The sequence below is a fragment of the Meriones unguiculatus genome, chromosome 15 (assembly GCF_030254825.1).
Source record: "Meriones unguiculatus strain TT.TT164.6M chromosome 15, Bangor_MerUng_6.1, whole genome shotgun sequence".
In the NCBI taxonomy this organism is placed as follows: domain Eukaryota; kingdom Metazoa; phylum Chordata; class Mammalia; order Rodentia; family Muridae; genus Meriones; species Meriones unguiculatus.
The window spans coordinates 75915209-75930204 of NC_083362.1; the positions used below are offsets into that span (position 1 = coordinate 75915209).

The 14996-nt window shown below is 48.2% G+C and overlaps 1 protein-coding gene across 5 annotated transcripts in view; it reads right to left on the minus strand.

The window, feature by feature from the left end:
* Col6a3 (collagen type VI alpha 3 chain) overlaps nt 1-14996 on the minus strand; it is an 83233-nt gene that overhangs the window by 30218 nt on the left and 38019 nt on the right. For all 5 annotated transcript variants that reach the window (XM_021657422.2, XM_021657423.2, XM_021657424.2 and 2 more), the window contains 9 exons: nt 14221-14826; nt 10140-10754; nt 8400-8999; nt 7327-7664; nt 6025-6103; nt 4196-4341; nt 1517-1609; nt 943-996; nt 427-498 (listed from right to left, as the gene is read on the minus strand). In XM_021657422.2, the coding sequence (XP_021513097.1) occupies nt 427-498; nt 943-996; nt 1517-1609; nt 4196-4341; nt 6025-6103; nt 7327-7664; nt 8400-8999; nt 10140-10754; nt 14221-14826 (2603 nt within the window). The remainder of the gene's footprint in view (nt 1-426; nt 499-942; nt 997-1516; nt 1610-4195; nt 4342-6024; nt 6104-7326; nt 7665-8399; nt 9000-10139; nt 10755-14220; nt 14827-14996) is intronic.

The window sequence follows — 14996 nt, forward strand, 5'->3', positions numbered from 1 at the left end:
GGGGTGTTATAAAGTGAGTTTGCCTGGAGGTGAACACTTGGGAAAGGATCGGTAACTCCAAAGCCAGCAGGCCAGCTCGTAACGTGCAGTAGGCGGGCCCTTCCCGTCCACCGCTGCTCTCCATGTCAGCAAACAGACAACCCTGGATCCTGCACTTCATTCCTGTACCTCTTTCACTTGCCTCTCCCAGGCCCAAGCCAGCCTATTGCACTTCATGACTGGCTCCCGGCTACTCAATATTTCCACAGGAAACTGCTTCTCCACTAATGCAGAGCTGCCTTCAGTGAGAGGCCCTGGGAATTGGGCTCTGAGAGTGGAGAAACCCCAGCCTGCTACCCTCACTCCCCAAGGCACGAGGAGAGGCTGCATCCTCCCCTCCCCTCCCACTCTGTCCTGACTCTTGTATGCCCCAACTCCATACTGTACCTTGACTCCTCTCTGGCCTGGGCAGCCCTGGAAGCCTTGTGTGCCATTCACACCAGGGGGGCCTCTCTCGCCCTGTAAAGAAAACAAAGGCAGTTTGCAAGCTGGAGTCCCTTGTCCTGTCTGTCTCAGAGAACAGCCTACAGAACAGAGAGGGCGTCACTGTAACCAGGCTACATTTGCCAACAGCTTCAGTCTCCAGCTCCTGGGGGAGTCAAAGCACCAGTTTCTGCTCATATGTGTTTACTGGACATATAAACTCGGTGCTCCTCTGTCTAACCTTCCTCCACTCCACTCCACAGATGGCATCTCCCTGTGCTCTGCACACACATACTTGACCCAGTCAAAGAACCTCACTGTTGATAGCGGGGGGATGCAATGGAAATGGCTAAGTACATTAGGAAATAGATGGCCCCTGGCCACCTGACGGGTTACAAACTCCACCGTTCAGTCCCCCCCCCACCCCGGGGAAGAATAGGAGCCAGGAAAATCTTGAGGGACAGGGTAGCATTTACTTACAGGTCCACCCTCGTCACCCGGATAACCTCGGTAGCCATCTTCCCCGGAGATACCCTGAAATAAAGCACAGGAGTTCCCGTATCACATAAAGCGTCGCAGCCGTCCCTTTGCTTCGCTCAGTGGCAGTCAGTGTTGCCCCGAGGTGACCATGCTCCCACTTGCTCTCTATTCAGGGATGATTCTTTCCACGGGGATATTTCAGGCTCTTTCTTTTCCAAGAGAGCTGGTGGCACTCCTTCAAGGCAAACACTAAGGGCTCCATTGACCCACATTGTGAGGCTGCCAAAGGCTATGCATGGGCTTTCACATTATGAAATGTACCCAGATGTCAAAGGGCAGTCCGTCCCACCTAGTGGAAGAGGAGAATGTGGCAGGAGCTTGTGCCTTCTCCATCACCAGCAAGACACACCATGGGGACACCAGGCTGAGAGCAGCACCTTGGACCCCAGAACTGGAAATACAGCGAGGGCCCTTCTCCCTCTCTCATGTTCATCCATGTTACTGGAGAGTCACTCAGCCAAGGAGTGTCAGAGCTGGAGTCTGGCCTGTGGTGAGAAGAGCACAACTGTCGTACCTTCGGCCCGATGCTGCCAATGGGCCCTCTGTCTCCCCTCTCTCCAGAGCACTTGCATGGAACCCCACAGCAAGCTTTCTCAGCAATGTTGTCCTGCCGAGGAAAAAAGTAAATAAACATCAAGAGAAAACAGAGAACCACCACAGTGCTGGCACCGGTCCCATTCTGCCGCACATGTAATGGAGCCACCTAGTGCCACTCCCTCGAGGGCTGGCTGCAGCTGAGAGCTCAGCGGTCAGCACAGGGTGGGGAATCATTGGTGGAAGGGAAAAAGCAACCAACTATGGTCATTCTTATCCACAGTATCCTACACTAGACCCAGTTTCCAGAAGTTTCCAACACGGACATTCAAGGTTGGAATTTTCAGTGTAACCGATGGGTGGTTTGAGTTTATATGGTCCGTCCCCCCCCCCATAGAATCATGCTTTGCCCATAGGAGATGCGGCCTTGTTGGAGGAAGTGTGTCACTGTGGGGGAGGGCTCAAGCTATCCTCAAGCTATCCTTGCTAACTGCAGCTCTAGATGCAGTGCTCTCCGCTCCTTCTCCAGCGCCATGGCTGCCTGGGTGCCGCCATGCTTCCCGCCATGATGCTTATGGACTAGACCTCTGAACTGCAAGCCGGCCCCGATTAAATGTTTTCCTTTATAAAAGTTGCCTTGTCATGGTGTCTCTTCACAGCAACGAAACACTAGCGAATACAAACCTCCATATGTCCAAACCTCAGATATAAAATCCAAACAACATATCGAAGCTGGCTGAGACTGAAGAAAATTCTAAATTAGAAATCAATGGCCTACCTTCCTCTGAGCCATGGTCAGAATCATGGAAATCAGTACTTGATTGGAGGAGACCCTAGAGCAGCATGTGGGACCCTGGGCTCCAAGCCACGACCTCCACAGTCTGGGTCATCAGCCACCTCTGTATCCCTCCCTCAGCCACCCTGACCTCACATATCCCAAACACATTTCCAGCCACAGAGCTAGCACTGATTGCATGTACCCTCTGGCAATGAGCTTCCTAGAGCCTCCATTTTCTCTCCTGTTCTAGGCTGAATCTGCTTATATCCCAATAAAAACATGCTGTTTTTTATGTTGTTATGTGTTTATATTTTTTATTAAATTTATTTTTTAATTTTTATTAATTACAGTTTATTCACTTTATATCCCAGCTGTAGACACCTCTCTCATTCCCTTCCAATCCCACCCTCCCTCCCTCTTCTTTTCCTATGCCCCTCCCCCAGTCCAGTGATAGGGTAGGTCCTCCTCCCCTTCCATCTGACCCTAGCTTATCAGGTCTCATGAGGACTGGCTTCTTTATCTTCCTCTGTGGACTGGTAAGGCTGCTCCCCCCTCAGATGGAGGTGATCGAAGAGCCAGCCACTGAGTTCATGTCAGAGATGGTCCCTGTACCTATTATTGGGGAACCCTCTTAGACACTGAACTACCATGGGCTATTTCTGTGCAGGGGTTCTAAGTTATCTCCATGCATAGTCCTTGTGTGGAGTATCAGTCTCCCCTGTGCCCAGATTTTTTGGTTCTGTAGCTCTCCTTGTGGAGCTCCTGTCATCAGAACAAAATGACAGCCTATAGATTGGGAAAGGATCTTCACTAACCCTGTATCTGACAGAGGGCTAATGTCCAGAATATATAAAGAATTCAAAAAGTTAAACAGCAACAAATCAAGTAATCCAATTATAAGACGAGGTACAGAGCTGAACAGAGAATTCTCAATAGAGGAACATCGAATGGCAGAGAAACACTTAAAGAAATGCTCAACATCCTTTAAATACAAATCAAAATACAAATCAAAACGACCCTGAGATTTTACTTTATGCCCATCAGAATGGCTAAGATCAAAAACTCAAGTGACAGCATATGCTGTAGAGGATGTGGAGAAAAGGGAACCCTCCTCCACTGCTGGTGGGAATGTAAACTTGCACAACCACTCTGGAAATCAATCTGGCGCTTCCTCAGACAGTTAAGAATGGTGCTACCTCAAGATCCAGCTATACCACTCCTAGGCATATATCCAAAAGAGGCTCAAGTATACAACAAGGACATTTGCTCAACCATGTTCGTAGTAGCTTTATTTGTAATAGCCAGAACCTGGAAACAACCCAGATGTCCCTCAGTTGAGGAATGGATACAAAAAGTGTGTGTGTTTTAAGACAGAATGAGGTGGCAAGAAAGAAGGGCCAGCATTGGCCCCTCCCACTCTTACAGACTTAGTCACAAGACTCACTGACCACACCCCCGCCCCTGGTCCCTCCCACTCTTAAGGGATTCTCCCAGTCCCTTAGTCACTGAGATTCACTGACCACGCCCCACCTCCACTCCCCTTCCCAAGAGGCAACTGCTCTTACTGAGAAAGAAGCCCAGAAAGGGAGGCAGGGAGAGGATTTCTCTACCTGAAAGAGGTCTCAGTCTCTCTTTCTCTGCATATTCTTGATTCCATTATGCAGAAGAGACAGATGCAATATCCAGGACTCATACAGCCATAAAGCAGGCCTAAAGTGAATCTCATGATAAATCCATTTACCCTTCCCCCCAGTCACCAGGCCACCAACACATCTGGCTTTGCCAGTCTAGAGAGGCCAAATATCTAAATTACTGTGCGTGTGTGTGTGTGTGTGTGTGTGTGTGTGTGTGTGTAACTCTCTAGAAGAAACAAAGACTCACGAGCTGCTCTGCCAGTTCATAGTCTAAGTCAAGCAAGTTGAGCCTCAGGGGCCGGTCATACATGAAGCCCCGCCCGAACTCCAGCTGCGTCAGCCTCTCCAGGTTTGCCACATGTTCAAGGCCCACCAGGATCAGGGCTCGGACACCTGCGAGAAAACAGCCATTAATCACACCTCGCCTAGTCATCAGAGAGCCGGTTTTCATTTTCCTGACTCTGGTTTTACTCTGTTATCTGATTGCTGGGTGTTGTTGTTCAGTTTATATTTATTTGGTTTTGGGGGGTGGATACAAGCACCATGAACACATGTGGCAGTCAGGGGACCCCTTTCAGGAATCAGTTCCTCCTTCTACCCTGTGGGTCCCTGGAAACAGAACTGAGGTCAGTAGGCCAGGTGGTGGCTGCCCTTACCCATGAAGCCATCTCTCTGGCTATGTGGTTCCAGGGATTTTGCTTGTTTGTTTTTGTGCTTCTTGGTTTGGTTGGTTTGTTTGTTGTCGTTTGTGGTCGTCCTAGGACTTAAACCACCAAAATGGGGCACAAAGTATAGGTACTATGCAAACTGAGGTAACATTCCCAGCCCACCCCGCCCCCTTTTGTATTTTTAAAGACAATGTCACAGTAAAGTTTTGCTGTGACCCATATGTGTTTAATGAAACCAGTTTGTTTCTAGGAAGAATTGGAATCCAGAACTCTTCAGAGTTACTGAAGGGACACAAGTGAGGTAAGTCACCTCTGACCCTGCAGACCAGGAGTGTAGCCAGCATTTGCTACTTGGTGGATTCTTCCTTCTCCCAGCCTTCCCCACCCGGTTTCTTCCGCAGTTTCAACCTCCTAACACTAGATGAAAGAGGGGAGTGGGGAGAAGAATAGAGAAGAAAGGAAAGAGCTCCCTGAATAAAGCTGGGTCAGAAAGGGAACAACATTATTGTTAGACTACTTTCTACTGATTAGGGGCATCAAGTTCCTTAGGGCAAGTATGCAATTTCTTCTGGTTGTTGTTTCTTCTTTACACACAGCTACTTAACAAAGGGCCAACAGCAAACAACCAACAAACAACAACTGCCCATGAAAGACCAACAACCACTGATCCAGCTTCTCAGGGTCCTAGCATTTACATGCTCTGAAAAGTTCCCAGAATTCTAAATGTCATACAATCCCAGAAACTGTTTGCAGCTGGTCAAATCACGCCTCTACTAGAGCACGAGGCAAAGCATAGTCAGCTGCTGCAAGGCAGCCCCACATCCCCAACACCTTCAATTAAAACAAAAACACATTCTTGTAATATTTCTGTGTTTTTAAAAGAAACCAAAATTCTCAAATTGTCGCTACACAGGCATGTATATCATGAGGAGAACTGGAGCATTTAAATCAGGTCACAGCAGGGTCCACTCCACTGTGAGAGAAGGAATAACTAAAAAGTAGGATTGTGCAGGTGGATCAACCCTGTGAAAGGGGTATCGACCCACAGGTTGAGAACCACTGTTCCAGAGCCTCCGGCATTGGCAGCTGCTTGATAGTCAGCACCGGGACATTCCAAAGCTCACGTGACCAAGCAGTGCTACCCGTGCAGTCATTGGCATGACTGCTTGAGAAGTGCTTATGTGGTTTATTTTATATTAGTTATGTGTACATTAATTTTAGTGTTAATGTTGGTTGTGTTGTTCTATTAACTTAGTGTTCTAAATACTAAATAACTGGAAACTGATGGTATGATGACATTCTACTCAGCTCATCCCATCCCTAGTGTATGTGATGGCTTTGAAGGAACTAACACTTGAGAAGGCAGGGGAGGGGCTTACTTCTCACACTGAGGAAGCCTGGAACCTACCTTCCTGGCGGAGTTCCTCAGATGCCCTGTGTAAGTCAGCCAGGTCTCCATCTGCTCCATCCGTGAAGTGAATGACTACCTGTAAGCAATGGAGGAGTCAAGGTTCACCCATACTTTCAGGGAGCGTCACAGAGGGTAGGAAGAGAACTGAGGGGTCCTGGCGAGTTCAAATGCCTCATCTACAGTTGAGGAGACTGGAGGCCAAGGTCAAGGGCACTCACTGTGCTGTCAATGTGTGACATCAAGCAATGTGCATCCATCTTTGATTTATCTTTAGAAGCTACAAGCAACAATGACAATGAAAGTAGTTCATTGCATTCTCTTACTTGTGGGATACAGTTTCTAGAAATTGTGTGTGTGTGTGTGTGTGTGTGTGTGTGTGTGTGTGTGTGTGTACGTGTGCCCATGAGAGTATGCTGGGCTGACCTGTGTTCCCTCAAAAACTCATTGAATTTCCAATTTCTGGTATGTTAGAATATGCCTGCACTTGCAGGCAGGATCTTCAAGAAGCATCCCAGCTGAGTAAGAACGCTCTGTGGCCCCTGCTCTAGTCCGACTGGTGACCTCGTAGGGAGAAGCCTGAGCCACAAGCGGCCAGAGGGATGGCCATGGGAGGAGCCAAGGAGAAGGCCGCCACTCACAAGTCAAGCAGAGAGGATTCAGCGCAGAGCAGCCTTGCCCAGGCCTTAACATCGACCTCCAGCCCCCAGCGCCCTGAGAAAGAAATTCTTGTGGCTTCAGGCACCATGCCTGTGGTATTTTGTTTGGCAGCCTGAGTGTACATAGTATGTGTGTGTGTATTATGTGTATTGCAGTGTGGTGAGTATGTGTGTGTATGTTACATGTATATGTGGCATGGAAATGTGTGTATGATGTGTGTGTTTGTGTGGATGTACACTGTGGTGAGTGTATATGTTTTGTATATGTACAATGTGGTATGTGTGTATGTGTATTATGTGTGTTGCAGTGAGTCTGTGTGTCATGGAGGCGTGTGTATGTCTGTGTGATGTGTGTGTATATGTATGTGTACAGAGGGAATACAATCAACATATCTTACTTAACAGGACTATAACTAAAAATGAATCCGTCACAAATCCAACTCTTCTAGGCTGTTGGGGGCCAAGAGAAGCTCTCAAGAGGAAGAAGACACATGGAATTATGGTCATTCCGTAAGAAAGCGACTTCCCTCAGGGGTGCTGACAACCCCGTCCTGCCCACTGTGATGGATGCCAGTCACTCAGGACGAGCTTCACGGAGAGGAGCTCCCGCGGCATGGAGTGCTCCCAGCCCAGGCCTGCTCACCTTCACGCTGTCGGGAGACGACTGCCTGAACTTGTTTTGATACAGCTTCAGCGTGTCGGCTGTGAGGACGTACGGGTGCTGGCTGCGCATGTTTCGGAACTTCTCGAACAGCTCGGGCTGGTACTCCGCAAAGTCAAAGGCCTCCACTGGCCCCGAGGGCGTGTTGGCCACCACCGACACCTGCACGGTGGGCAGCTGGCTGCCGCTGCAGCTGATCCGTTGCATCTGGCTGATTCTGTTCAAGATGGCGTCCACCTTGGACTCGAGGCCCTTCTGACTCACAAACACGTTCTGATCTCGAGATCCATCAAACCCCAGGATGACTTCCAGATTGCAGGCTGGTGAGGAAAGATGCAGGTAAAGAGCAAATGAGATCTTCCAGGTGTGAACTCAGAGGAGCAACTTCATATGACTCCTCTGAGGGCCAGGAACCAGAACTTCAGACCATCTGAATATATGTTTGCTCTTTAGTGGAGGAGTTGGGCACAATAATGTACATTTGATATTTAAGTATATCTCGAGTTGGTGTTTGTTTATTTTTGAGACAGAATTTCTTTGTGTAGCCCTGGCTGTCCTGGAATTAGCTCTGTAGACCAGGCTGACCTCAAACTCACAAAGATCTGCCTACCTCTGCCTCCCAAGTGCTGGGATTAAAGCCATGCACCACCATCTTGAGGCTCGAGTTGGTATTTTAAATTAAAAACACTTCAGAAGACAAATGTCCCAACCCAGTCAGCTGATCCAATAAATATATATCTGCAACTGAGAGGCACACCTATAAGCCCAGCACCATCCTGTTTGGGGATTTTGTGAATTCCAGGTCAGTCTAGGCTTCAAAGCAGATTATGTTTCAAAAGAAAAAAAAAATGTCTTTAAAGATAAGTGAGTCTAAACCATCTGGGGAATCAAATAGTAGAAAAAACAAAAACACAAAACTAAAGCTTTTAAGACTTTGACTCCTATCCTGGGAGAACCTTCTAGAACAGTGCGTAGGTGAGCGTGGAGGACTCACAAGGTGGCACTGAGGGACAGTCAGCATCAGCAGGAAAGCGAGCTGTGCCCTCGCCGATTACCTTTGGAAACATCCGTCACACCGGGACAGAGGGTCTCGTGCATGGCGTCATGCAGGGTCTCCAGGACCGTCTCGCTCAGCTCAGACAGCTCCTGCACGCTGCCCACCCGGAACGCCGTGGCACTGTTGGAGGCTATCTTCCCCACCTCCTCAGAGTCGATGTTCCGCACGCCGACAGCGAACACCTTGACGCCTTTCTGGGTGAGGGCCAGGCTCACATCCTGGGCGTCCTCCACCGACTTCCCGCCCGTGATCACGAAGGCGATCTGAGGGACCCGCTCATCCAGGCGGCTGCCGGCGCTGGGCACAAAGTGATTCAGCCGCAGGTGCTCCAGGCCCACCTTGGTGTTGGCGTGCCTGCCTCCTTTGTAGACCACTTTGCTGATGGCATCAATGATCTGCCTCTTGGTAGAAAACTCCCTGAGGAAGAATTCGTCCGTGGGGTCTGAGTTGTACTGGACCAGCCCCACTCTGATGGAATCACCATCTTCATAGACTGTGTCCACTATTTCAGATACAAAGCGGAGCACTTCCTGGAAACTGTCCCTCCGAAAATTGATGGAACCATCCAGCAGGAAAACAATGTCTGCCTTCTTCTTCTCTGCAAGTGAGCACAGCAAGGAAGATGAGGAGAGCTCAGGCCCCCAAGCTAAGAACATGAACACACACAATACAAATAAAAAAAAAAATAAAATAAAACTAACATTTCCTCTACTTTGTTGGTGAGGAGCCTTCACTCTATGCCAGGCCCCTCTGGCTCCATCCTGCAGACAGTACACTAAAAACTGTGAGATAAGTGACGGGTCACCTAAAGAAATGGAAAAGGAGGCATAAACTCTGCAGACAGGCCCCAGTTGCCTGACTGCATGGACCAGTGCTGTGAGAGCAAATAGGGACCTGAAGTCGGTACTCCTCCATTTCAGCATTTCAGGAAATGCCACTGATGCTTATCTTTTTGGTCAAAGGTAAGAGATATCCTCTGGCAGGAGCGAGGAGAGATGACTTAGGGACAGAGCAAGGAAGGGTCGGGAGAGACCCATCAAAACATGGAAAGGAGACGCCTCGGCTTCAGCTGCGTCCAGCTTCTACTCCAATAATCAATATTAGACCAAAGGAGGAGACTGGAGACAGTGTGAGGAATGCAGCTCACGCAGCTCAGAAGAGGCAAACAGGGACTGTGGATCCTCCAGAAAAGCCAGCCCTGCTTGAATGCACCAAGTGTCTGAGTGACAGGGAGGAGCGAAGCGAGGTGAGGGGTCTGGAGGAATTGGGTTAGAGTCTCATAGGCGAGAACTTGGAACATGGAGAGGCTGTATGTAGGATAGTCCTGGTGACCATATCAGTCAAAGAAAAAAAAAGTGCCCTAGACCGCAATACATAAGCCACCATGAGTGTGTGTCCAGGGGGACACAGACTGGCTGAGTCCAGCCCAAGTATGTGATACCCAGGGACAGCCACATCAAGCCCGTCAGTAGCTCTACAGTTAACCTCAGGAAAGCTGAAGGATTGATGACCACATGCTTTGGGAGGGAGCATGTTACCCTCTACAGTCTCAAATGAGCTATTTCTCCCAATATTTCTTCCTAATGTCTGTAGACACAACGCTGAGAGGAGAAAATGATTGCAAAGCAAATGTCTGTAGACACAAAGCTGAGAGGAGAAAATGATTGCAAAGCAAGCTAGTTGTCAAAGCAAGCTAGCTGATACCACTTTCTGCAACCCTGCATCAGACAGCGCATACCTGGCCGCGAAGGAGAAGGTAAGTCTACGCCAGGAGGCTGAGGAGTAGGTGCAGAGGGTCCAAATGAAAGCATGACTCTCTCTTCTATGTTGGGCAGCTCTCTGAATTCCCGAACAGTGAAGACCAGTCTGGGGTCATTGGTGATGGATTGCAAGTCTGTCCTGTCGATGTTTCGGTCTCCTATTCCTAAACTCATGATGCCCGATGACCTGATGACCTGGGAATGCCTAGCCACATCATCCTGGGACTTCCCACCGAGGAATACAACCAGGTGTTGAGGGACCCCATCTTCTATCCGGCTCCCGGCAGACTTCACAAAGAGGTTTCTTGCCACAAACTCCAGGGCTCTGCCGGTGTTCAGAGGAGACCCTCCTTTGAACCTCAGGCGCCGTATGGCATCCAGCACAGGGCCCTGTGTCTTGTGGGTCTTCAGGTAGAACTCGGGGAAGACATCATTGCTGAACTGCACGACTCCAATCCTCACTTTGTTGGGGCCAATGTTGAGTCTGCGAACAATCCTGCTGATAAAGTCTCTTACATGAGCGATGCCGTCAGGCCTGACGGCATCGGAGCTGTCAATCAGAAAGACGATGTCGGCAGCGTCACTCTCGACCACTGCAGACAAAGGAAAAAGTGGAGTTCAGTTCCTGTGCGGCCCTGCCCTGGCTTTCCCGCTGCCTCAGCTTCTGGAACTCATGTTTGTGCACCCATTGTGATCCAACCCTGAAGTTATATTCCAACACAGGTGTTGGGCTTTTGAAACTTAGTCATTAAAAGTTGAGTTTTCCAGGTTGGTGCTTGCCAGCATACTTGATAACCTGAGCTCAAGTCTCAGATCCCACAGTAGGAGAGAAATCACTCTTGCAGGTAGTCCTCTAACACACACACACACACATTTTATAAGCAAAAATGTTGGTATTGTAAGTGCAGGTAAGAACTACTTCAAATATTTTGTTCTCCAGAACTTTCTCTCAGTCAGCCTTAGTGTGGTTTTGGCCTGTGGGCTGGGTTACTACTAACTGAAAAGCTATGGGGAATGTTGAGAAACTAATCCTATTTTGCCATAGTGACAGAATCATGAATTCGGGGCAAGAACCACTAGGGAGACTGGGATCATTAGAGCCAACATTTCTCTCATATGAAAAGAGAGACAGAGCTGAGGTCAGCCATCCTCACTTGTCCACAGTGTTCACCAGGAAGATGAACCCCACGTGGCACCCCACATTTGCTGACCCCTGTCTCCATCCATGGGAGAAGGATTCCCACAGTGACATGCTGTATGCCAAGGGTCATGTTAACTGTCCCCAGATATTGACTTTCTTATATTCCTTGATCTGTTAAATTCTGTTTTAATGAATCTATAGCATTCATTATTTTTTCTTTTTACTATTGTTTTCTTTTTTCTTCACATGACTTGGTTTTTAACTAGGGCAAAACTCGATACTGTGCAGTTTAATTTATTCTGAGTCTTTTTTTTTAATTGCACAAAATTAGCTGCATTAGGTCTATAAGGAACAGAAATAATTTGATGTCTAGGCTTCGGTCCCATATGCCCATGTTAGTTCATTATGAATATACAAATATTCCAAAATAGAAATAAATCCAAAATCTGAAGCAATTCTCGTCCCAAGCATTTTGAATTAAAGATATTCAAGTTGTATAAAATTAACCAGACTCTATTGGGAAAGATGAGCCACATTTTCTTGGTGGAGTTCGAGATGCCTCTCAGAATACTCTTTAGCTAAACTAATATGTTGCCTCTCAGATAATTTTGACCTGGTTTTTGCCTCAACTCTGGGCTTTTACGGTGCAATAGTACAAAGTGGAGTGTTGAGCTGATTATGAAATGAAGCCATTCACTGAGAAAGGGAAAAAACTGGGAAGCATGTGCTTTGGTCACAGCCTTGGGGTCCCCTGCTGAGCACCGGCCCATGATTTCAGGATCATGCAGATTCTGACCTTGATGGGGCAAGAAAAAGATGAAAGAACCCTGCCAAATCTGCCTTTCTACAAAGAGGAGCATTGTCTAAACCCCAAGGGTGGCCTGCAGCCCCTATTCTGGTGAGTAGGAGTGGCAGCTCTGCATTTTCAGTCTCTCCCAGGGCGTCCTCCTTCTAGACAAGACTAATGACAATGGCCTCCTCCAGGACTACCTCAAACTTCTGTGCAGCCACATATCCAGGCCAAAGCACCCCCTGCCTTGAGCTTTTCACAAAATTCTCTACCACAAACTCAGACCCTGTCTGTCCTTCAGCAGCAGCCCCCATCTCCCTGTGCCACACTGACAGACAAAGCCACCTTATTTACAGTGTGTTCTGGTGATCTTAGGCTGAAAGCAAAGGAGGACCCCTCTATTTTGAATTCCCTTCTGGCTGGTTGGTTTTTGACATAAACTACACTCACTCTGGTAAGAGAGGATCTCAGATAAGGAATTATTTCCATCAGACTGGCCTGAGAGCAAATCTGTAGGAGCATTTTCTCAATGATTGATGTGAGAGGGCCCAGCCCTCTGTGGGTGGCTCCACCCCTGGGCTATTTATCCTGGGTTGTATAAGAAAGTGAAATGAGCAAGCCATGGAGAGCAAGTCAGTGAGCACCATTCCTCCAGGATACCTATCTCTGCTCCTGCTTGAGCTCCTAACCTTCCCTGACTTTACTCAATGATCAATTGTAATCAGAACTAATAAGCCAAATAAAAATAAGCCTGTTCCTTTTCAAGTTGCTTTTTTATCACAGCCATAGAAAGCAAACTAGGACATTTTACTTAGAGCCTTAGAGCCTGGTATATTTTTATATCAAAAATACTGCAGGAGATACACCATATTTTCTTTTTCCATTCCTCAGTCACTGGACACCTAGGTTGGTTCCTTAACTTGCTCTTCAGAGAGCATTGATCTGTGGTGTGTTGATCTGGAGTCCTTTAAATAAGCACACAGAAGTGGTGTGTCAGGATTTTATAAAAGACTTCTCTTTGGTAGTTTGATAAACCGTGATAGAGGTCTCCATAGTGACTATGCCAGTTCACACTCCCAGCATCATGCACAAGGCACCTTTTTGTCCATATCCTCACCAGCATTTGTTGTTATTCATTTTTAAATGACCATTCTTGCTGGGGTAAGATGGAATCTCAAGAAAATGTGGCTAGCATACACAATGTAATTTTTTTCTAGGCAATAAAGAACAAAATTACATTGTTTTCAGGAAAGTGAATGCACCTAGAGATAATATTGAGTGAATTAAGCCAGTGTTAGAAGGGCTATTGTTATCATGTTTTCTCTCATTTATGGTTAATAGATTTTATAAAGACACATAAAACCATAGGGGTATAGAGCACGTGAAATAGAAGTTAAATTGTCTAGGGCAAAGGTTCTCAACCTGTGGGTTGTGACCCCTTGCAGGCTCAAACGACTCTTTCACAGGGTTCGCTACAGACTATCAGGAAACACACATATTTACATTACTTTCCGAAACAGTAGCAAAATTATAGTTACAAAGTAGCAATGAAAATAATTTTATGGTTGGGGTCACCACAACATGAGGATCTGTAGTAAAGGGTGGAGCAGCCTTAGGAAGGCAGAGAACCACCGGACTAGGAGAACAGAGAGGAGGAAAAGGAGAAAGTAAATAAATACGGTGTGTGTGTGCACGTGTGTGTGTGTGTGTGTGTGTGTGTGCGTGTGTGTGTGCGTGTGTGTGTGCATGTGTGTGTGTGTGTGCGTGTGTGTGTGCATGTGTGTGTGTGTGTGCACGTGTGCATGTGTGTGTGTGCACGTGTGTGTGCACGTGTGTGTGTGCATGTGTGTGTGTGTGTGCGCGTGTGCGTGTGTGTGTGTGCACGTGTGCATGTGTGTGTGTGCATGTGTGTGTGTGCACGTGTGCGTGTGTGTGTGCGTGTGTGTGTGCACGTGTGCATGTGTGTGTGTGCACGTGTGTGTGTGTGTGTGTGCATGTGTGTGTGTGTGTGTGTGCGCGCGCGCGCGCGCGTGTGCATGTGTGTGTGTGCTCAGCCTGTAATACATACCAGTGTGAAATTTTAATTTAAAATATGCTAGGAGAGCAACAGAGCCTCCGTGGGTCTTACCTGAAGGTGGATATTGAGTGCTGGCCAGAATCTGCTGGATCTGCTGCGAGGTTAGAGTGGTGATGGGCGTCAGCAGCTTCTGCTCCAGCCTGGGCAGCTCCCTGAAGGTGCTCACCGAGAACACGTACTCAGGGCTCAGGGAGATCTTCACCAGCTCCTCCTGGTCTGTGTGCCTGGCTACGGTGAGAGGAGCCACGCCAAACTGCTTGAGTTCCGCTGCCGAGTCACCCACCTCGTCGGCAGACTTCCCGGATGAAATGAGGACCAGGAACTGCGGGACGCCCTCTTCTATCCGGCTCCCCAGCGGCCTCTGGAAGATGTTCTTCAGCACGTACTCCAGAGCGTTTCCGACGTAGACCTGCCGCCCCCCCTTGGGCCGCAGCCGGCGCACAGCGTTCTGCACTTCATCCTTGCTGAAGTGGGCGTTCAGGGGAAACTCCATCTTGGGGTCATCACTGAACTGGATGACTGCTACCCGGGTGGTGTCGAAGCCTATGTCCAGGTACTCAACTATCCTCTCAATCAGGGTGCGGATGTGCTGGAACTCAGGGCTGGCATTTTGGGATCCGTCGATGAGAAAGACCACATCCTTCTTGCTGCTAGCACCTGTGAGGGAGATAGGACCGTGACCTTCAGCCTCAGGGATGCCAGACTTCAAGCTTTCTTGAGCCACTTCCTAGTCTGTCCTTGGATCTGTGCCACGTGGGCAAGGAATCCCAGTACCAAGGACTATAGTAAAAACAGCAGGCCAAAGATGTGTGTTTCCACATCTGAAT